General features: G+C 39.8%; 1 protein-coding gene across 2 annotated transcripts in view; it reads right to left on the reverse strand.

Annotated features, from left to right (window-relative positions):
• The window catches only part of arhgef7a (Rho guanine nucleotide exchange factor (GEF) 7a), a 43,225-nt gene extending 20,392 nt beyond the window's left edge, over window positions 1-22,833 (reverse strand). The window contains exons 1-7 of one of the 2 annotated variants that reach the window (XM_084724730.1): window positions 22,382-22,833; window positions 17,293-17,376; window positions 5,029-5,113; window positions 4,732-4,865; window positions 3,424-3,625; window positions 1,501-1,589; window positions 87-181 (exon numbers count right to left, since the gene is read on the reverse strand). In XM_084724730.1, the coding sequence (XP_084580856.1) occupies window positions 87-181; window positions 1,501-1,589; window positions 3,424-3,625; window positions 4,732-4,865; window positions 5,029-5,113; window positions 17,293-17,376; window positions 22,382-22,546 (854 nt within the window). In that variant the 5' untranslated portion in view covers window positions 22,547-22,833. The remainder of the gene's footprint in view (window positions 1-86; window positions 182-1,500; window positions 1,590-3,423; window positions 3,626-4,731; window positions 4,866-5,028; window positions 5,114-17,292; window positions 17,377-22,381) is intronic. The other variant, XM_084724728.1, reaches the window with a different exon arrangement.
• Between the last annotated feature and the right edge of the window lie 258 nt (window positions 22,834-23,091).

Raw genomic sequence — 23,091 nt, forward strand, 5'->3', positions numbered from 1 at the left:
ACTGATCCTGATTCCTGTAACACAGCAATCATATTGAAATAACCGGATTCTGGTTTCATCAGATTTCGGGTGTAACTGAGTCGTACTTGTCCACATTCTGAAGAGGTCGCAGGTAGTTTGTCAGGAGGCTCTGAAGGTCCTTTGAATATTCTGTCTCGGTTTCTAAAATGTTCTGCAACACCTGCAATACAAACAAGAGAAAACAACTTCAGTTTAGATATTATTCCTTAAAAATTATTTATTTCATGAGTTAGCACCACAAATTTTGAGTAAGGCCCGTTTTCCACTGGTTAAGAAAGGGTTCAATCAGGATTCACTCCTGGGGCAAATGACTCTGCAGTCGTCACAGCTCTGATCGGCAGTCATGGCAACAGGACACCTGACGCCTTTTCTGTACACATATGCTGGATCGGTTTGACTCTGACTCAATTAAACCAGGACTACCCACATGAAGATGTTTATTTAACAGATGATGTGCTTGTCTTGAGTCAAGTAGCTCTAAAACAGATAAACATTTTATTTCCTAAAAATTCTTCCCATTAATGGATACGGCATGATATTTTGTTATTCCAAGTTTTTATTCCGAAGCAGCAAAATCAGAAAATGTTGAGTTTTCATCGGCTGAAACGTAACACGACTCATATCCAGCTGAGAGCAGACATGCAACATTTAATTGAACAGACACCTGAAAATACAAACAGCAACGCAGGACAGAAAGTAAACTTCAAACCACCGAGATTCAGTTACAAGCTGCAAAAGAACTGAGAGCCGAACATACAGGCACTTTTAAAACTCTGGTCTCCTGCACAGATACGAGTACCATAATTTTGTGTAAAACAGTGTTACAAATCTATAAAAACAAGATAACATGTAAATTTCATGATGGAAATGTTGCTTCTATCTAATTCAAACACCTAAAGAAACGACATAGTGCGTCAAAATATGTGTGAGATTTGCTTTAGAGCTTTTAAGTTATGTAGTGAAAAATATGGATTAATTTATCAATACAGTTTCAGAGATTGATTCTATATACTGTAGATCTGATCAATGTACAGTATCTACACATCAAATATTGACTACAGAATGTACCACATAAACAGAAATCACCAAAATAAATTAACATATGATCACAGAAAATAATGAATTCACTTTTCTTATCACGCTGCAATGTCGGTTTTACAAACCACACTTCAGCTGTAGTGACATTTTCAAAGAGAGTCACGGGACAGAGAGAAAAAGTATGTCAATGAGTTGGTCAGAGAGAGCCGTGGCTGAAGAGGCCAATTAGATTTTATCCTGGTACGTACTCCATGTAATTATTTTATGGCAAGAACATTTACAAATACTGCAGGGAAAACACATAGATAAAGACAGATATAAACCAGGCACAAAATAGAGACAGGATCAACATGTTAGTGGAGAAAGGAGACACAGTAAGAAGTAAGTAAGTCTGTAAGTAAGCAGAAAAAAATATAAATAAGTGTTGAGTTTCATCCTTACCAGGTTATAGTACGTCTTGCTGATTGCAGAAGTGTCAAAGCCTTTAGGTGGACTCTTAAGTGTGCCGGACTTGGGGGACACTTGTTTGTCTGTGGCCAGAGACAAAAGAAATTAATTAGAGCACATCTATCCAGCATTATATCTAAAGAGTCAATGAGCTCTTACTATAAATAAGGTTACAAATGTGTCATGACTCGTGACTCTAAAACTCTTTAAACATGAATCATAATTATGCTCAGATATAGAAACACAATTATTAGGGAGATGAATCACACAGTTGAAACACTACAGTGTTCAAACTGATGCTACTTCCACATTCATAAATTAGAAATATAGTTGGATGCCTAGAGATGCTTTTGGCTGTTAATACCAGCGAAGCCACAGTGTTTTGGGTGGCTGTTATTTTACTGCATATCTAAAGTACAAGACATCTTTACATTGCTTGATATCCAGATTTATGTTTATGTTTACTATATGTGTAAATGGATTTGCACTCACAATAATGTTTATTTAGAGAAAATAACAATAACTCAATAATACAATGCTTCAGCAGCATTATGGCACTGGTTTTGTTCTCTTTCCCCCCTAAACGTATAGGATGAATTATTTGACATAGGGTTGTATGGCTTTACCTTTCCGACAAGAAACAGCCGCCGATTTTATCTCACAGAACCGAGGAGTTGCTGATCTACTGCTGTCTTGATCTCTTAATTATTTTTTTTTGTATGTGTGTCATCTGTGAATCTGATCTAATGTTTTAATACAAACAAATCACACAACAGCATAAACAAGCCAACCAGTGAAGGCAGCAACAGACCAGCAACTCCCTGCTCTGCGAAGTAAAATTATTGATTTCGCTGAAGGAGTGGTTAGTTTAGAGAGAGAGTGACAGTCGGCTTATATAGCAAACAGTTTCCCACAAGAAAAGGGCAGTCTGCAACAAGGTAAAGCAGTGAAAATATTCTAAACATAGTTTACACCTAAACTGACAGTGATTTTTTAAATGGCTAAAATATATTTTGCTGTTGACCCTGTCCACAGCAGTACGGTGCTTAACTTTCACGCTGGTGCTCCTCTCTGCTTCAAACAAACGCGTGTCGCCTACTATACACCGACTATAAAAAAGTACCTCATACAACTGCACTTCTAATTATCAAAAGCATCCCTTCAGTGTCACATCTCAGCATTTCCTTTATCCCAAGTACAATAAACACTTCTAATACACCATAAACTGCATATTAGATCCACACTTTATCTCATCTTGTCCCTATCCATGTTATTGTACTTACACATATTGCTGTTTCTGTTGCTTTTCTCTCAGAAAAGTTTTACTGTGTTCCATATTTCATGTATAGTACACTTCTATTGTCTTACACTGTCCTATTGTGCTTTTATTGTGTTTATGTTTCCATGGTACCTGAAGTGATACCACACACCATACATCATTCTGCGAGTGAATGAATAAATGTCAGTTAAACAGAGGGTCGGATTTTATGCTGCAACCTTTTGCCACACGGCACCTCAAACTGTTCTACAGGCGAAAAAACAACCACAGCAGGGCACGAGAAGCAACAGATGTGAAGCTGTGTTACCGTCATAAGGCCAGATGGAACAGCTATAACAATGGGAAACGTGACACAGTGCACCGGTTGGCAGTTTTTGTCTGAGAAAGACGTGAAAACGTCTGTTTAGAAAATGATTTAATCTTCCAGCCTTCTCTGTGATCATTCACAGACAAATGGAGAGGAGCAGGACCTACTTAAAATTATGTAGTCTGAAGGATGCAAATGACAATTTTTGGAATGCTGTACACATCAGATTTATTAGTAAAATAATAAAGGACATTTTTCAGATATTTTTGATATCGTTACATCCCTGTATGTTAATGCTGAAATTTCTTACAGAGGTAGATGAGGCACCTACCAGAGCCTTTGATCTCACGAACATAGTTGCTAGGAAACCATCCAGTCCTGCCATTGAGCATCCCCTCCCACCAGCCACCATCCTCCTGACGAGTCACGCCGATGATATCACCCTTGGTAAAGGTGAGCTCATCCTCGTTCGTCTGCTGGAAGTTGAAACGTGCCTTCACCAGCAGCTGCTGTCCACTGTTTTCTGACATGTCCTAATAAACGAGGGAAGGACGACACCAAGGAGAGAGGCAAAAGGAAAAGTGAGCAATGAGCAGAGACAGACGCTGTGAGGACAGAGGTTAGCAGGAGGACAAGTGTCAACAAGAAGAGTTTTCCTATCAGACAACCCTTCATCCATATTGTGAAACAAACCCAGTAAATGTTGTGAAACATTTATTACTCATAGTTTATCATACTCATTATTTCCATCCCTCAGAGATTTGTTATGTTGCAAACAAAACCTTCAAAGTACATTTCCACCACAGTTTCTGTTGTCTTCTTGCAATTCATTCTGTTACTGGTCAAACTCAAGCTTTATTCACCATAATAATACATAATACTATGTATTATATTTATTTGTCAGTGGTATAAATAATCAGACTGTGCTGCTTAGAGTGTTAAACCAGTTTCTAAACGCAGCTTCCAGACAAGGCAAGCCTAAAGTGGGCATCCTGATGACCTTAGTGGTTAAGATGCATTCCCTATAATTGCAAAGTTCAATTTATGTGTCATGCCCTCTGTCGCATCCTATCTTTCCTGTCTGGATCTACGCAATCAGAAAGAAAAGTCTCAGATTAGACCATTTGTCTGGACTGTGTACTTGCATTCACTGCAGCCAAACAGCATATGAACAATCAGACTCAACAAGTTGGGGTCAATTTGCGCCTGGAAGCAAATATGAATCACCCTGTTCTCATTAATATAAGTGAGGAGCAACATCTGGTGTGACTGCAGCTTTTTTTTAGCACAGAAAGTCTGGTGGTCATCTGTATTTTGCAGCATTGGCATTGATCTGCCAATGCCAATATCAACCTGAGCAGAGATCTAACCAGATGAAACAGATATCACCACCACCTGCTGCACTGACAACATTGGACTACACTGGTTTTCGGATATTAGACAAAATGCCAAAAACACCTTACAATGTATAATAATATAATATATAATAATGATACAATATAATCAAATCAAACATGACTTCTCTACAGGCTGTAAACTCTTCACAAAGGTAGTATTCACTGCATGTCATTGTATTTGAAGGTATTAAGGTTATTGTGTCCATCCTTGCAGTCAGATCTACTGTGTGTGTTGATCTTACCAGACTGCGGAACTGGTTCTGCAGCAGCTTGGAGGACCGGCCCAGTGAAGCCTGACAGGACAGCGATTCGAACGACTTAATACGATGGGCTGAAGAGTGTCGGGCGCACACTGAATCACTGCCCACGCCGATATCTGGACAGAAATGGCAAAGTATAAATACACCAGACCTGGTATCTCTCTGCAGTCAGCGCCCACACTCATCACTACCCACTGGTCTTTCTTTGAAAAAAAACACCCACACACATCACATAACTGACACACATTTCACATATTCTTATATACATATTTGACTAACCTGCTGTCACTTTGTTCAGAGCGACCAGACTGCTCAGCACCTTGGAAAAGTTCAGTCCCAGCAGCAGGTCACTGGCCTCAAACGGCTGTGGGTGAGGGAGAGGGAGAGGACAGAGACAGGAGAGCCAAAGAACACGAGCGTGAGAGCCAGAAAGTCATCAGCAAGTGCATTTCCCTTTTAAAACTAATCGGCTATTCCAGCACAGGGGGCTGTGTCATCACTTGGCCACAGTGCCAGCACAGAGCAGTCAATCGATAACTCTTGTTATCTTTGACAGAAGTAGTGGGCGACACACACAAGCTCAGAAGACACACACATATATCTACAGCAGCTACAAACAGATACTGTTTACAGCATTTAACCATGCTGGTTGAATTATGTGCATTACAGAAGACACTGACAGAAGCTGAGCTCACCGGTCTACTTCATTCATGAAGAGATGGAGCATCAAAGAGTAAGGCAAGGTTCAACATGTTTTTCATTTTAATTTTTTTCACTTTCCCGTTCAGGCAAGTGGGTCAGAAATCTAAATTTTTGTTTGCCCCTGTACAAATAGTTTTATTTATTAGCAGTTATCAAATAACAACAAAGACTAAAGTTAATTATCGTGTTTAACTTGCTGCTTCGTCTCTAAAATGTCAGAAAATAGTCAAAAATGTCTATCCCAGTTTTTCACACACCAAGGTTTTTAAAAGTTTTCTAATGTCAGTCTAAAATCCAAAGATATTCAGTTAAATATGATTAAAAAATGAACAAAAACAGGAAACCCCGATATTTGAGAGTCTGAAAACAGCATTTTCTGTCATTTTTGTGTGAAGAATTACTTCAACAATTGACCTATTATCAAAACATTTTTTTAGTAAATCTGGCCTTTTACTAACCCCAGACAAGCAGGCAGTCCTTATTGTTGACACCTATAATGTTGACTATATTTCTCTCATTAATACCAGGTCCAACAAAATGGCCAAAACAAACAAGTCTCCAAAAGTCTGATATATGGGGCAAAACTGCATCTTGCAGTCCAACATTTTATGAACCAAACAACTAATCAATGAATTGAGAAAAATATTGACAGATTAATCAGTGATGAAAATAATCAGGAGTTGCAGCCCCTACTTTCAGTTATTTGTTTGATTAGTAAACTAATAATTCAATCCATAACAATGCCATAAAACTGTGGGGTATGCCCATCAACAGTGAAAATATCAAAAACAGGGTTTTATTTATCTGGTATCATGCCTAACTTTAGTGGATTGTAACATATAAGGGATGGAATTAATCAGTAGATGCTCTGGTTTAAACTGATACAAAAGTTTTCTATGGATGTCAGCTGTTGACCCACAACAAAGGCCAAAACGTGAGCCTTGTTTTTAGCCTTGCAGCTGTTGATGAATTATGGCCCCTGCCCATCAGTTAAGAGGAGATAGGAGTCAGCAGTCAATATAAAAACAGATCTCTCGATGTTTTTTAAAAATTGTGAATCATCGCAACCATGAGAGTCCTTCAGCATACAGTCATAAATGTCCAGAAGACTATTAGACTGATGGGTCAAGTAGTATGTGAGAGATTAGCTGTGGACAGAACAGACAGTAGCTGTTTTAGAAAACTACTTTGCATTTTTTTTTAATTAAACATATTTTTGGACCATTTTTTAAGATTTATATCATCATTTGGGACAAATGGAACGTATTGTAAAGATTCCCACATCAATGACTTCCTCAGACAATTCATTGTTGCGTGAAGGTTCAAATGATTTGCAATGATAACACAATATCAATTACATGAGATGACATGTGCATGCTGTTTACACATCTGAAACTTGTAATTATGATAACATGATCAGGTAATGAGTGTCACAGACAGGGTGATCGAGTCACTGAGTATTGAGAAACAGAGTGATGCACTGTTGGCTTTTGTTAGTAATAAGAAACGTAGAATAATGGCAGCCTTCTCCTTTAACTGCAGTAAGAGTATAAGCACTGTCTGCGTCACTATCAGTGTGACTCGCACTATCCTCTCGGTTAGGATGAATGGCAGTGATTGTATCTTTGTTGACGACTGTAGTTGTCCTCTCACTTCCTGTGTAACGGCTTCATGTGATTAGTTACTCCCGCTTCAGCTCTATTGAGGGTGAGTGACTGTGAGATATGAGTCTCTTTCATCTTCCGCTCTGATTGCAGATATGTCCTCAGGGAATATGTGGATGACTGTGTTTGCCAGAGTGTGTTTTTCTAAAAGCGGGGATGTGTGTGTATGTGTGTTTAAAAGCTACTGGAAGACTTGTAGTCCTTGAGGATCATTCATGTGAAAGCAGCCTCTTCCTCACCCATCTATACTTTCACTGGGGCTGAAACTACCACTGACATTCAGAGCTTCTACTGGACTTCTTTTTTTTTTTTGCTAAACTTTGGTTCTTCATGCATCTAAAAAGTCATTTTAAAGGGACGGTTTGGTTTTCTGCCAATCGGCACACCACCTGTTTGGAGAAGCAGCAGAAGTGGCGATGTTGGAAGCTAAGAAATGGTGGACAGGGTCAGCAGCGAAACGTATTTTAGCTACCTACATAAATCACTGTGTGCTATATTTAGAATATTTTCACAGCTTTACCTTGTCATCAGACAGCCTTTTCCAGTGGAAAACCACTGTTATATAAGCCAAATAAATAACACTCTCCCTTGCTCAACCACAGCCCTTTGGCAGAAATAATAATTTACCTTGCAGAATACCAGAGTTGCTGGTTTACTGTTGCCTCCATCAGTTTGTTTGTTACTGTTATTGTGACTTTGGTGTTTAAAAAGGGCTAGTTCATATTCACAGAAGTTACACAATGACACAAACTAACTAACAGAGCTGTTTTTGCCAAAGGAGTCTGGTTGCTTTGTAGAGAGTGATATTTAGCTTATATAATGGCAGTTTCACATTGGAAACAGCTGTTAAAATATTCTGAATATAGTGTACAACTAAACTGATATTAATACTTTTAAGGTGGGCTTTTCCTTAGGTAGCTAAAATACAAGAATCTGGGAAAGGACAAGCACATAAACAAGCCGCCATTGCTGTGGTGGCGTCTCCCTGCAGCATTTACACACTTGAATGCAAACTTATAAGAAGGGTAAACTTTCTGCTTACAGCTTTACTTTTTATGTAATGTTACTTTTGACAATAATACTTAGGAAGTGCAGTTCTTGGCTGCTCCAACAGCAGTAGCAAATTTCAACTTTGGAAAAAAACATAATGCACAATACACATATTTCATGAAGAGTGCCTCTGTCTGAGACCATCCACTCTGCAGAGATTCTCAGGGCGTTCGCCAGAAGTGGATCAAGAATATTAACAGAAAGGATTTTGTTCCTAAAAACCTTGAATACCTATAAAAATATGAATTCATATACAGATAGTTGTTTTTTTTAACCTGTGTAAATAATCTGTAATAATTAAAACCACCTCTTAATTACGCAATCTAGATAGTACCATATAGTACTCAGTACTTCGTCACTTAAATGTGGCAGAGGTGGTCTTTTTTTCTCCACTTCTCCATTATTTATTTCTGGCTATTGTCACAATTAATGCCTAACTACAATGAAAAAAAAACCATTAATATCGTCATCCAAAAAGGTACCTCAGTATCAGTTACTGTGAGTGTCTAATGTCACCTTATTCTTCATACTGTCAGAAAATCACTTAACCAAAACCACAAAAAACTCCACAAATATTGGGTTCCTTTCTAGACATGACCAGCAGGCCAGTGACAGAAACATGCTACACCCTTTCACATTAAGACTTTTATTTTGAATTTTCATTTTGGAAGTAAGCATTTGTTTCCACTTTCTGCTGCTCCACTCATTCTGTTATGTTTCTGCAGTTGTGGCAGTGCACAAGTCACTGATAGTGTGCTGTCAGGTTCAGGTAGCACAACAGCTTGATTCTCCATATTTCATGATGTTGCACTGACAAGCTAACTTATCAGGTATAAACTGCCCCCACAGCGTTAGACCCTGGGGAAACACTGGGCCTCCTGCACCAGTAGTCCTGCTGCTTCTCCAAACTGGGGGTGTGCTGACCAGCATCCACTGTGGTTAAAACACACACAATGGATAAGTAAAATCCCACTTCAAAAATATCCTTTTCACAGATTGTCCATTAGTTGCCAGTCTTCACAGCAAAGCATGATGAATGATGCAAATTAGACATTCATGCATGGAGATAATGAACATGACTAACACGACAAGCTTCGACACGTCCGCTGGGCCTGAGCATCAGAGTCAGGTAATGATCATCCCTCAGAGCAGGCTGACACAACAGTGCAACACCCCTCTGTGACTCAGCCGGCTACAACAGCGTGGTGAGCTGCTCCTACACTTGTCACGCTTGAGGAAATGAGTGTTTACCTGCACAGTGTCACAACCAACCACTCCAGCTAATGGGATGTGGTTACAGATCAGACGCTCCTGTAATTCCCCTTACAGATAACGTCCAAAATAGACAACGGGACAATGATTGTACACATACAGACAAGGAGCCAAACAGTTTTCTTTGAGGCCACACAGTCGAATATTCTTCACTGGTTCAAGTTAGTCACCTGACTTTAATCCAACTGATCATGTGTTTCAGTTCTTGAGGACCAGACTGAGGACAAAAAACCCCAGAGACAAGCAAGAAGTTAAGTTAATAACCCAACCAGTACTGGCTTTTTGAGGCCAATATTGATTTGAGAATTTACAACACCTGCAAGATTTGAAACCAAGTATAAATAGAACTTCTAGGGCTTTAGAGTATCAACCAACATAATCCAGTACACTAAGTAGTATTGAAACATTTCCAGTCAAACGATATCTGCATCCAATCGTTTTTACCCAGAAAAAAGCACTCAGTGTACATTTTTCCTCACAGCCAGTCATCTCAAGCGTTCTTTTATTTAATCCGACATGTGATTGGCCCACTAACGCACCAGCTGCAGTTCATACAGTTCAGCAAGCTGAGATGCCACCAGAATGTTGTAAAGTAAGACCATACCACAGTGTCTGATAAAAATGAAGGCATAAATGCAAGAGGATTATTTCAGCTTCTACTTATATAATGGGTATTGAAAGAAGTAAAAGAAACAGAGGTATCAAATTAAGTACTATATTATTGTTTGTATTGACAAAAGCAGTTGTGTTTCCTTCACCATAGCCACAAAATATAACGTCAAAAATAAAATGATCTTAACAAATAGCTCCTTCTCCCTTTTAACTGGCTAGCATGCTACTGTGGGAAAAAAATTCTCTTAAGTATCGTGATCCTTTTTTTTTTAAGATTCCTAAATTGATTTTTTAATTCTTGAATCAATATTTTACATATGTAAAAAACTAATGCTTGATCCACTAGCTTGATGCTAACACATAATGGGAATTCCCTTTGACACGCTGACGGAAATTAGCATCACAGTTGCAGTAATATCTTCATGGTTCCTTTTTACTTACATACATTTTCTCTTCTTTCTTTGCTTTGCTTTCTAAACTAGCAGCTTCTACCTTCACATTTCTAACTCAGTCTATTACACTGGGCTCTATACTCTACAGCAGCCTTTCTCAAAGAGCGGTTCACCAGCAAGCAAAAACCCAACTCAAAGCTTTGAAACTCGGCATGAAGCTCAGCGCTAAAGTGAAGAGAAAATACCACAGTGACTACACCAAATTTGGATTTTTTTGGACTGGAGATGAGGAGGACCCCAAACCACACTGTGTTTTGTGCTGTGAGTCGCTGGCGAACAAGGCTATGAAACCTGCAAAACTCAAGCGGCATTTTGAAACAAAACACAAGGATTACATGGGGAAACCGACTTTTTTTTGAGAGAAAATGGCTACAGAGTCATCATACAGGGTATCCCTGCTGATCGCAAAAACAGAAAAACCTCATTCAATAAGTGAGAATTTAGTCAAACCAGTTGCCAAGTTTATGGCCAATATATTGTTTGGAGGGAAAGCAAGCACTGAAATTAACAGAGTGGCTCTTTTCAATGACAATGTCTGAAAATGTGCAAAATCAGTTTATGACACGTTTACACCAGAGCCAGTTTAGGCTGGACGAGTCAACTGATATCAGGAAAGAGGCAAATCTGCTGTGTTTTGTAAGGTACATTTATGCTGGTGGTGCGCAGGATTAATTTCTTTTTTGTCGTTTGCTGCCAACCAACACAACAGGAGAAGCTATTTTTGATTCACCAGTTTCACTCGATTTCATTGTGCAGAATAATCTCGACTGGTCAAGATGTGTTGGTATTTGCACAGACGGTGCAACTGCAATAACCTAGAAACAAAAGGGACTGGTAGCATGCGTACGTGCAGTGGCTCCTTGCGCTGCAGCAGCACACTGTTGCATTCACAGAGAACAACTGGCTGTAAAAAAAAATGCCACTATGCCTCAAATCAGTACTGAATGAGTCTGTTAAAACTGTGTATGCAATCAAAAACAAAGCACTGAACACACGTCTTTTTAAAGCTCAGTGTGAAGAAATGGAAAGCGAACATACAAAACTTCTTTTTCATACTGAAGTTCGCTGGCTGTCGCGTGGGAAAGTTCTCGATGAGGTGATGTTATTTCTGCATCGTACTGATGAACTGTATGGCAGAATGCATGATTTCCATTGGCTCGCAAAATTGGCATGCCTGGCTGATGTTTTCAGTACTCTCAACACTTTGACTTTAGCTTCAATGTGCAGGATAAAATTAAAGCCGCACGCCTCAAGATGAAATTGAGGTGTGCCCGTCTAGATCGCCAGGAGTTTGACTGTTTCCCAACACTCGAGGATTTTCTCCTCGCTGCAGAAGAGGAGCTGGACAGCGGCACAGTTGCAGCTTTCAAGGAACATCTGCAAGGCCTTCACTCTCAGCTGGGAAGATATTTCCCAGAACTAGACGCAGGCTTTGAGTGGATCAGGAATCCATTTGGGAACAAAGCACACATCGAACACTCCACGCTCCAAGCTCCCACCAAGACAGGTTGACAGCCTTGTGGACATTGCATTTGATGGGACACTGAGGACAGACTTTTGGGTCCACATCCAGCCTGAGCACCCTGAGCTGGCCGACTCTGCTATGACACAGTTGATGTCGTTTCCAACTGCCTACAGCTGTGAAGTTGGATTTTCCACACCTGTTGTCTGAAAACAAAGCAGTGTAACCGGATCGATGTGGACGACGATATGATACTAAAACTAATAGGTAATCCTCCCTGGGATGGTTTTGTTTGCTTATGTCGGTAATATGGAGGCATCAGTAAGAAATTGAGACTGTTTAATAAGAAGTTAAAAACTCCCAGTAGAAGGTTAAATTAAAAAAAGAAAACCTAACAGATCACTTGATGATGAAATTATTGTCAGTTGCAGCCTTTGACTGAACACCACCAAAACAGTATCTTTGTCCAAATACCTCAGACACCATTATATGTCTACTGCAGTGGTTATACAACAGTCTTTCCTTGTTTTTCAATTTTTGATGGCAATAGATTTAAAGTCTCCCATTAGTCGAGACAGCTGGATCTGTGCTTGTTCGTAGGGTACACATGGGGTAAGGTTACTATTCCTGAGGGATCAGCGGGGTCATGGGAACTCGACGATCACTTCCTGTGGTCAAAGACATCAGGGGTTAAGGGGTCGGTAATAGCAGCTCAAATGTGAGACATGGTCTTGAGTGTCTAATCTGCAAGAGGTTTTCAAATCAGACCTAAAAAAGAGATCAATCCTGCTATAATGTCTCAACTGGACATGCAAATGGAGCAAGACTAGCATGCTGATGCTCAGCCAAGCATCCAGCCTAATTCCATTAGAAAGAGAGAGGTCAGGACTGCAAAAGCAGTGTCTTTCTGTCTGTGTCTGTCTGTCTGTCTGTCTGTCTGTCTTTCTCATGTAAGAGGCCACTGCTCTAATCTGCAGTCACAGCTACCTGGGGTCAGAGCCAGCAGTGCTCTGGGCTTTGGAGAAGATCCATCTTTTTGCTCTACAGATGGTGAGCGGGAGGACTGCCATGTCCCAAACTACTGTAATCCTGCTGTGTCCAGTTCACTGAAAAAAATCGTTTATTTGAACACACGCAAGGAACTAACATATCATAAAAAATAGTAAATTAAAGTCTTTGGGTTTAGGACTGTTGTTTGGACAAAAGAAGCTATCTGAGGATGTCACCTTGGGCTCTGGGAAATTGTGATGAGCAATTTTGAGTTTAGCAATAGAGATGCCTCAACTGCAATTTTCTCAGCTGATTCCAATTTCCATTTTTTTCTAATCCTGATCTGCTGATTCTTTTGTAATTTTTTGTTAATGGAAAATAACATAGAATCTTCATAATAAAACATTGATAATAAGAAATAATGGCGCATCACACACAACAAGATATTACTAAGATTATTGTACCACAAGCAGAAGTAGAGAGGAGTATGGATGAGAAAATGTTGTGATGATGCCATCAACACCAGTTGTCTGTTCTTCAGCATGAACTGGAGGTGAAGTTTTGACTGTCAGTTTTAATATTTGTCAACATTAGCGTCCTAGCTAACATTACCCTGAAGGGCTTTACTGTTGTTTGGCAACATCGTCAGCTGCTCTTTGTAGACTGTCTCTCTTATTTTTATGCTGTTCTTGGAGTCTATTGCTCCTTAACATCAACAACATACTAGTGCATGTGTGTGGCTGCGACCAGTGCCGTTGAATATGGCTGTGACATAACTGTTTGTGTCGCTGTACAAATGACATGAGCCATCGTCCAGCACATGATGTAGATTTGACCAGTACAGAATCAGATATCTGATGCTGACCATCCCGTCAAGCCAAAAACTAGATGGTTAAACAGTGTATCTCTAATCAGCAGATTAACTGATAAGGAAAAGAATCATCAGTTGCAGCCCCAATGTATCAACACTTTATCAATAGCAACAAAAAGATGATTCAATGAAATGGTTTATAGTTTAACTTACATGCATTAAATGCAAACCATGAAAGCACCCTGGCTCATCGCATCGCTTGATAATGGAGAGTGCTAAGAGTGACAACCAATCATTTAACTGTTGTCTTGTTTGGTTGTGCCATTGACATGTGACACAACAACAGAAACAGCGTGGCGTGAGAAAATGAGTGCAGACAGTTTTGAAACTGTTAATAAAAATGACAGGTCAGCCCGCCATTTTCCAGTCTATTAAAAGCACAATATGGAAGCTCTGCTGCTCCAAGGCTCTCTCATGTTGACGTTGTTAAGTTTGTCCTTCCTCTCTCTCTGACATGCCCCTTGTTTTAGTAAATAGTAGCTTGTAGGAATTACAAGATTATCTTGAATAAACAACGTATTCCTTTGGGTTTGACCATTGTTGAAAACATTTGGGATAATTTAAATACAAAACTCAACAGAATATATAACATAGTTCTAGGATGTTTAGACATTTTAATGTGGAAATGTTGAATATAGTTTTAAGTCTATTACCTGTGTGTCTTGATAAATAAAGCAGTTAAATTCAAAATAAAGTGGTAAAAGTCAACCTTTTTTCCTCCTGGTCTTAATTATAGATAATTTTTAATTACCTATTTTTAATAATCAATAAACTGAAATTTCACATTTTATTGTGATAAATTCTTCAGCTATATCTACCGTTAAATATGCACTGGTAGAAGCAGAAATCAGCATGACATAAGAGAGTGATTATTATGGGGATTTTACTATTTGTTACCAATAAAACTGCAGATTATTGCTCAACACTGTTGCCAGAACCTGTCCGTCCCTGCAGTGAGCCAAAACAAATAGAGCTTTTCCAATAAAATCATAATGGATGTCTTTTGCTTGGCTGGCATTAAGGGCATGTTTCACACAAGTTAATATGACAGCGCTGTGTCTAAGCCCATCTCCTGCACCTCTTGTTCAGTGGCTGGAGACTCAGCAGGGAGAGAACACTGAGTTGTATTGTCAAAGTAGGACGGTTCAATGACCCTTCTATGCACTGGCCAACACACAGCCTTATAAACAGCACGCTGTCCTCCATTTGCCTAAGATTATGGAGGTATTCTTACTGGTAGCCATAACTACAACATACTCAAATATTTCTATGCAGGACAGGCCTGCTGCGAGGGTGAGGTTCTTGATCTGAGGACATGTTTAGACTTATAATAATAATAACGAGACTGTAATTACCATGTTAGAACAAGACCTACTTACATAACCATGCTCTTGTTCAGAGCTGCAGTGACCATTTTTTTTAAGAGGAAACGCTTATAATAGAGATGAAACAGTATAAAAATGTCATAATTACATTGACCAAAATTATCATGGTTATCAGTATTATTGTGGTATTGTTAAAATGCGCTGAAATATTCAAAAAGTACTGATGCACACACTGAAGTTGTTTTACCAAGTTTCATATTGGAAACCTCGCAACAATTTGAAATGACATCATATCTTTTGCAATGTCAGGGTTTTCACAGACGCAAAACAAACCCACGTCACTGCTGCGCCGGCAACTGAAAGAATGTTGCTAACTTTGGATGCTGGACAGTTTTTACCATTAGTTTTTCAAAGCACAGTAATCAAACATGGTTATTAAGATAATTAAAATTTGAAACAATAATAATCATCAGAAATTTTAATTATAGTTTAGCGTGAAAGCGACTATTGTTTCAGTGCTAGTTTGTGCGAGGGCTCGTGTGATTTGGTGGTGACATGGTTTATAAATAATATGTATTTATCTATTTTAGGCTATGCCACAATATTTATCTCAACATAAGGGTGCAAGAAAATATTGATACAGTTCATATTACGTTACTGTGTCAAGTCTAAAAAATATTTTATCATATTTTTAATGAATACTTTACATAAAAAGATTCATGGCTGTGTTGTCATCCAACTCCAGCCACTTGACTCTTCCACTCTAATGCAACAACGTAAAGGAATAATTAAGTATATACTAGTAGTAGTACTATATAGTACTATATTGTTGGACATTACAGGGATTGTGATAAATACAAATACAGAGCCCATAAACCTCCCTGATTGCATAAAAATGTAAACTTTTTAAAGATTTTATGCATACGGCTGTGTGTTCTTTATACTAAGACAATGTCCTTACATTTAGTATTACAATATTTTGCAGTATATTGATTTATATCCCCTGTATCGTGACACATACAGTATTGCCCAGGGCTTGGCCATATGGACAAAATCAAATAACAGTATTGTAGGGCTCATCATTGGTACTTTCACAAAATATTAACACAGATTTTTTGAGTAATAATAATCAGTAATGTGGATGTAATAACTAAGTGGGTAAAGGCAAATAATAGAGCAGCTACAACAGGGCTCAACAATAAGGACTGCCAACCTCTCCAAACCAAATAAAATGCCATATCGGGCTGATAAATCTAACAACTCGCTTGTCCATTGGTCAAGTGGTAAAACAGAAATTAAATATGGATATTCCCTGCTATTCTCTGTTTATTGGCATAATAATTTTTAATATCTTTGCATTTGGGACTCACAAAACAATACATTTAAAGACGTCACCTTGGACTGTCACTATTTTCTGACATTTTCCAGATGTTGCAAGCCCACAATAAACATGACAATTACTTAAGTCTTTGTTGTTACTTGATTACAGCTAAGAAGTAAAACAATTTGTTCAGGGGCAAATAAAAACTGACTTTAGGCAAGTAGATTTCTGACCCCTCTCAACATTAACACTGAAGTTCAGAAAATAACATCATGTTACTGCAGTGCAGCCTTAAAAACCAGCAAAAGACAACACTTATGCCATATCTTGATATAAGGATATACAAAATCTAAAACGACGTCCATTCTCATGTCACCATATTGACATATGGTCCAGTCCAACAATAAAGCCACGCACGAGCTCGAGGACAAAGCTCTGCATTAATTAGAAAGCATAAACATCAGCCAGGCGCCTGAATGCAGGAGTAGCAAATGTGGACAGTCTGCAATGTAGTAGTTTAATCTTTTAATGCACCTTGATGTTGCCAAAATGTTGCTAATGTACGGCTACCGCTGCTCGGACAAGCCAGCGTGTGTGAGCCCGGCGATGGGTGATTGTTCTCGGCTTGTAGTTCTCTCGTTCCCCCTCCCTCTGGCAGGGGCTCGTCCGCTCCATGGACCCATTGTTTATTGTATCAGTGTCTCCCCCAGTCCCCAACATGCAAACTCTACCTTTCAAACAGCACTTCTCGGTGTTACTACGTGCAGATATGTGTGGTTTAAACGCAAGATGTTAAGCTCAAATCTGTGAAAACGTACTCACCTCGACGCGGAATGATGTGCAGCCTTTGAGAAACTCCTTTATGTTGCTCAGGCACTCGCCGTCGTTCTTCGGTTCTTGGTAAATCTGGAAAGACGGAAACGCTGGTTAGGGATAAATACACTTCCAGTTCACTCGGCGGGTCTGTCGCCCTTCACGCTGCGGGTTTCTGTGAGTTTCTTCGCCCTGAAAACGTCTCTTCTTCTGACTCGACACGCATTCTACAGTGTGTGTGTGTGTGTGTGTTTGCAGCGGCCTGACACACTCCGGAGGAGGATGGACTCAGATCCCGCAGTCAGTCAGCAGCGGGGAGGAAGAGGCTGTAGTACTGGGTCGAGGGAAATGACGTCGACAAATAAGGATCCCCGCTGGTGTTGTTCTGTAGCCTATAGGTGCACTGATTTCTTTCTTCTTTTTTTTTTATAATGAAACACTTCAGTGGCAGATCTAGAGGGGTGGTATGGGGTAATTTGTTGGGGAACATTTGTTGGTTGTGACTTCTTGAATGTGAAGATTTGCTGCTTTTCTTTATCATTTCTGACAATAAATTAAGAGTCTTTGGGTTTGGACAGCTGGTTGGACAAAAGAAGACATCTGAGGATGTAACTTTTTTCTTGACATTTTATGGACTAAATGAATTGATTCATTTAAAAAAAAAATGCTCAGCAGAAATGAATGCTAAACATGCAAATTCATGATGAAAAAAAGGCATGCAGATTTCTAAATAAAAATTTATTGATTTCTAATGACACCTTTAAGCTTGGCATTTCTTGTCAGTGCTTTTCTCATGTGCCACACAAGTTTAGAGCTTTTGATGATATGAGATTAAATCGACATACATATATAGATATGGATATAGATAGATATAATTATGACAATGTGATATGGGTCTGTACCAAATAAACATGTTTTCTTACATCTGGAGAACAAAATTTGTATGTCTTCTCTTTGCCATAGTGTGATTTTGATTTTCAATTATTATTCAATTAATTGTGCAGCCCTAATTTCAACAATGTCTCAGTTTTTCCATATAGGGTCAGTCTACTGCTGTCATTACATGTGTATTACAATATACTGATCACAGTGGATCTATACATGGAAAAGCATTTATTGACTGCTCTGCAATTTTTTACACTTCGCAGAGTTAACCAGTGGGCCAGACTGGATCTTTTGACGGGCCATTTCTGGCACCTCCGATCTAAACTGTTTTGGTGTGAGTTGCCCAGTTTCAGAGGGAGAGAGATGTCTGCCTTGTCTAAAATATAATGGAACCGGATGGCACTCTGAAAATCTCAACAACAATGTCTCTTTCCAGAAATCATGACCTGGTTACTCAAGATAATCCACAGACCTTTTTGTGAGATGTTTTATGTAGGAACTATTTTCTCTCTACCAAACCACACCAATTGTATCACGGCAAAGAGGGTAGAGAGGCTCGTGTTGGTGACAGTGCAGGATGTAAACATTAATGGCTGAGCTGTAACCTCTCGTCCATGAGCAGGTGCATGCTTCCATCTGCACGGTGATATGGCTTGCAGGGGTAGTTTGGTCTGTGGATTATTTTGAGTAACTCATCTGAAATCTAGTTAGCTATCTTCAAGAGAAGGCAGACATTCCTACATGTCTCTAAAGGTATCTACAGTATATGGATAAATAGCATTACAGGTAAGAATAAAAATATCTATTTTTATTTTTGGATCTTGGGATGAATTGTCCCTTTAACTAATAGTCTTGATAAGGATCCCATATATTTAATTTTGAAGAGTTGTGAAATGGTCAGGATAATACTGTAAACTTGTCAGTGCTCTCTCATGAACAATCAACAATCAAAATATAACTGAGAAAAATTTAAAAAAAGGCAAAGAATAGATGCAAGAAAGGCAAAGAGGCCTGTTACGGATGATAGAAGAGAACCATGATATATTTCAGCTTTGGTCAGTACTGGTATCTACTGTGATAGCAACTGACATCTGACCCAGTTGTGGCCGACATCTCCCACTTTCTTCTGGCCCTCACGCAGCCCTGCACACACTGAGAATGATAACTGAAGTGTGGCCAAAACAGAACCAGATGAGGGCTACATCAGGGTCAGACACTGGCATGATATGACGAGCCAATGAATGAATATAGCCAAGGGAGACACCCTACCAGAGGTGGTACCAGGTCAGTCTTTTGCAATCACAAGTAAGTCTCAAGTGTTTGCACTCAAGTCCCAAGTCAAGCTCACTGTACATTATTCCTTACTTGTGCAACTTTATGGCTAATAAAGTTGTAAGTTATTGCATCTCTGTAACTTTTGACCTGAACCTTCTGCTGCGTAGTTTTTGTATGCAGACGAAATTATCTTTGGTATTATATTCTCTTAGTGGAGCTCAGTAACCTAACATTAGTTCCTCATGTTTCTCTCTTGTAATTTGATGTCAGATTGGTTCAAACAAAGTGTATCTAAGAGATTAAGTGCTGATTTGCTGCAAATTAATAGTGTTAATGGTGATTCAGGAAATTAAGGGAAATTCATTGATTCATGAGACACTTTTTAAGCCTTTTTAAAAGACCTTTTAATCTTTGGGCTTAGGGAATGGTACCAAATATTTTTAAGTCATAAGACAAAAAGTCCAAGTGAAGCCACAAGTCACTGGTGTTGAAGTCCAAGCAGAGTTTCAAGTCTTTTTTTGATTTTGTATGACTGAGTCGAAAGTCATCAAATTTTTGACACTGGTCCACACCTCTGCACCCTACTATTTTTTGCATATGCAACATGTAAGTCTGGAGAAAAGTGGGAAGCCTAGCATGGCAGAAAATGATCAAATATTATTATCAGGAGTAACAATAATAGTATTCAGAGTGCAACAAAAATATCAGCTGATGTTAGCATATCTCACATGTATCATATCGTATGTCAGTTGGTAGGTAGCAAAAGATGTCGGTGCAGACAGGCCTAGGAGGAAGTGTCATCATCTCAATGTATCATCATAGACCTTTTTATGGCATCCAAATGAAACAGTAAGGTAAACACAGGTGCTACCAATGATGCTAATTAAGATTCTGTTCAATTTAGTGTAGCGGAGCCTTTCCAAAGAACCAACATGCTACAGTAGCAGCACCCTGATTCTGAATGGAACTGAACCTTAATTGGACTCATTCATAACGCCTGTGTTTACACGACAATTCATGTCACAATGGCCACTGTGAAAAAGGTCTACTGTATTTTCAAAACTTTCAAATATCAGTCTGTATCAACCTCAAAAAATCCAGTAGCTGATAGGTTAATATTATTATTATTATAATCAGATCACTTTTTTTTTAGATATTCAAATAACTCATACCACCGCTTTTTGCTCTGTGCTCCAATGACAGTCAACCAAGCTTGGAACCTCTGTCAGCTTTCTTGTTTCCTGTTTCCTGTACTTACATGTGCTCTGTGCTAGGCTCATCAATGCTGAAAAGAAAATCAAATTTCGAGGATGGTAAAAAGATGCTGCTCCATGCAACCCCAACTTTCAATGTTCTAAAACGGTTTTGTTTTGTTGTGAATCTTCTTCCTGCTTTTCCAACAAAATATCTCACTGAGCAGGATTCAGCCAGGTCCTCCACATGCAGCCAACTTCACACCTCACCAGGGACTAAAGATGAAAACTAGCCTTTTAGCTAATTCTGGCCTCGGATGCACTATGGATGAAACTAACTTCTTTGCAACCTGAAGTGGAGAAACAGCCAGAAACCACCAAGTGCAGGGTTCACACTAACTTTCAAAGCAATTTATCTTAATTCCTTCAAAAGTTAGACCTAGACTCTCTCTCTTTTTTTTGCCTCTGGTGTTCCAGTATAGCAGCCACTGATCTAAAGAGCTAAGGCTTACAGAAAGCTGTCCTCTCTAACCAAAGAGGGAGAAAAAATTTAAATTTGTACGGTAAATGTATTTGCTGTTTCACACTATTCAGATGAATTCATCATCGTTAGTTTGATAATATGAACATATTGCTGTGTGCAGGGCTGAGGCATTAAACTCTAAATGGTTCCCCATGCTTTAGAAAATCAATAAATCATATTAGATCATCTTCAAATGAAATGGCAGCAGATTTAACAGAAGTGAGATCAGCATAATTTTGGCTGATTTGGATTTCACCCATCAGGAGGAGAAGGCTGCATACATTATCTCAAATACAGCATTATACAGAGGCCGTCTTTTTTTTTTTTTTTTTTTTTTAACAGACATTAAAGTCTGTCCTGTATGCAAAACGGTGAAACGTGATTTGGTTATCTTGCAACATTATGTGACACAAATAAAACAACAGCCCATTGTCGGCGTGAGGGGTGAAAATGGAGGAACCTGTTTGCCATTTCACAGGCAAATTTCACACGCTCGTGATGAGGAGGTGCAGCGGAGCAGCCTCTCTTCAGGAAAACATTGCCTCCCGTAGGTAGCTGACTGTCTAAACTGGCTTTGCGTTGACAGACACAAACACTGCGCTGTTGCTTTAAATGGGGAGAGGGTCCATCTCTGTCTACAGTGCGCCTTTGCAGTCAATGGCGGCCCACTCTTATTGCTGTGATCTGTGTACAGATAGCCAGCAGCAGTCATCCCTGCCTTATCATACTGTGTGTGTATCAAAAATACACTGACATGCATTGGATTAAAATAAAGAGGAATTTAAAACCGGGGCTTCTGGCGATCACCTGCATTAATTCAAAGCATATTAAACGAGGCCTCCATTATTAAGACCTAATAGCTCCTGATAAATTTGATCAATCATTCTGTTTGCTGCCTCGTTTGGAGCAGATTAATACGCAGTGGAAACGGCGACTGTCTCTTTGTATATGCAGGCATATATAGCGCTGTTTTCGCAGACAATAACCCGGGCTGCCGTGACCTACAAAAGAAATCGTCTCATGGACCAGTGGGCAGAAAGAGAAGCCAGACAACAAGCCGCGTCGGTTTTCACGGATCGGGGCAGCAGCTCACAGACGCGCCGGCGGGGCGGGCGGTTGGTTGTATGCGGAGGAGAGCTGTGGGGTGGAGGTGGGGGGTGTATTATCATCATCATCATCATTATTATTATTATTATTATTATTATTACTATTGTGCCCTTACTTTCTCCGTGGAGCCCGGGCTGAGCCGCTCCAGCAGCCTGCACAGGACCACCCCATCCTTCAGGGAGGTCTGCAGAAATGCTTCAGGATCCGAGATGGTCTTCTTCGGCGATTCCAGCACTCCGAGCGTAATCAACCATGTAACCGTCTGTTCCGCCGAATTCATGTCCAGTCACAACAGATCCGATTCAACAAAGCGGCTGTGTTTGGTTTCTAACAGCTTGCTGCCCCGGTTACGCTGTCACCATCATCATCATCTGTGCGTTAGAGGAAGAGGAGCACGGTTAATCCAAAAAAATGATGCATCGATGAGAGAGAGAGAGGCTGCGGGAAACCCTCCACCTCGGGTGGTTGGATGCGGATGACGGCTGGCTGGTGGAAATTCAGCAGGTCTGGTTTCCTCCCTTCAATGGTGTGTGTGTGTGTATGTGTGTGTGTGTTTTCCCCCCTCTAACCTGGCAAGCTGTCAAGTGCGCTTCGCTGTGATGCGTTGAGGCAGCAGTGGACTGCATACATGCGCATCGCAGGCAGGCAGCCGCCAGCAGCCACTCATCCATTGGATGACATCACACAAGAGGGACAAGCCAGTCCAAGCAGTGGTTAGGGCACTTCAGCAGCAGGACATGAATAGGCTGTTTCTGCGTGGCTTTGCATATCCTGCGCTTTTTATCCGTTTATTATAACCACGCCGCAGGCTGTCTGTTGTTATCT

The sequence above is a fragment of the Lutjanus erythropterus genome, chromosome 8, assembly GCF_056507025.1.
Source record: "Lutjanus erythropterus isolate fLutEry1 chromosome 8, fLutEry1.hap2, whole genome shotgun sequence".
Classification (NCBI taxonomy): domain Eukaryota; kingdom Metazoa; phylum Chordata; class Actinopteri; order Lutjaniformes; family Lutjanidae; genus Lutjanus; species Lutjanus erythropterus.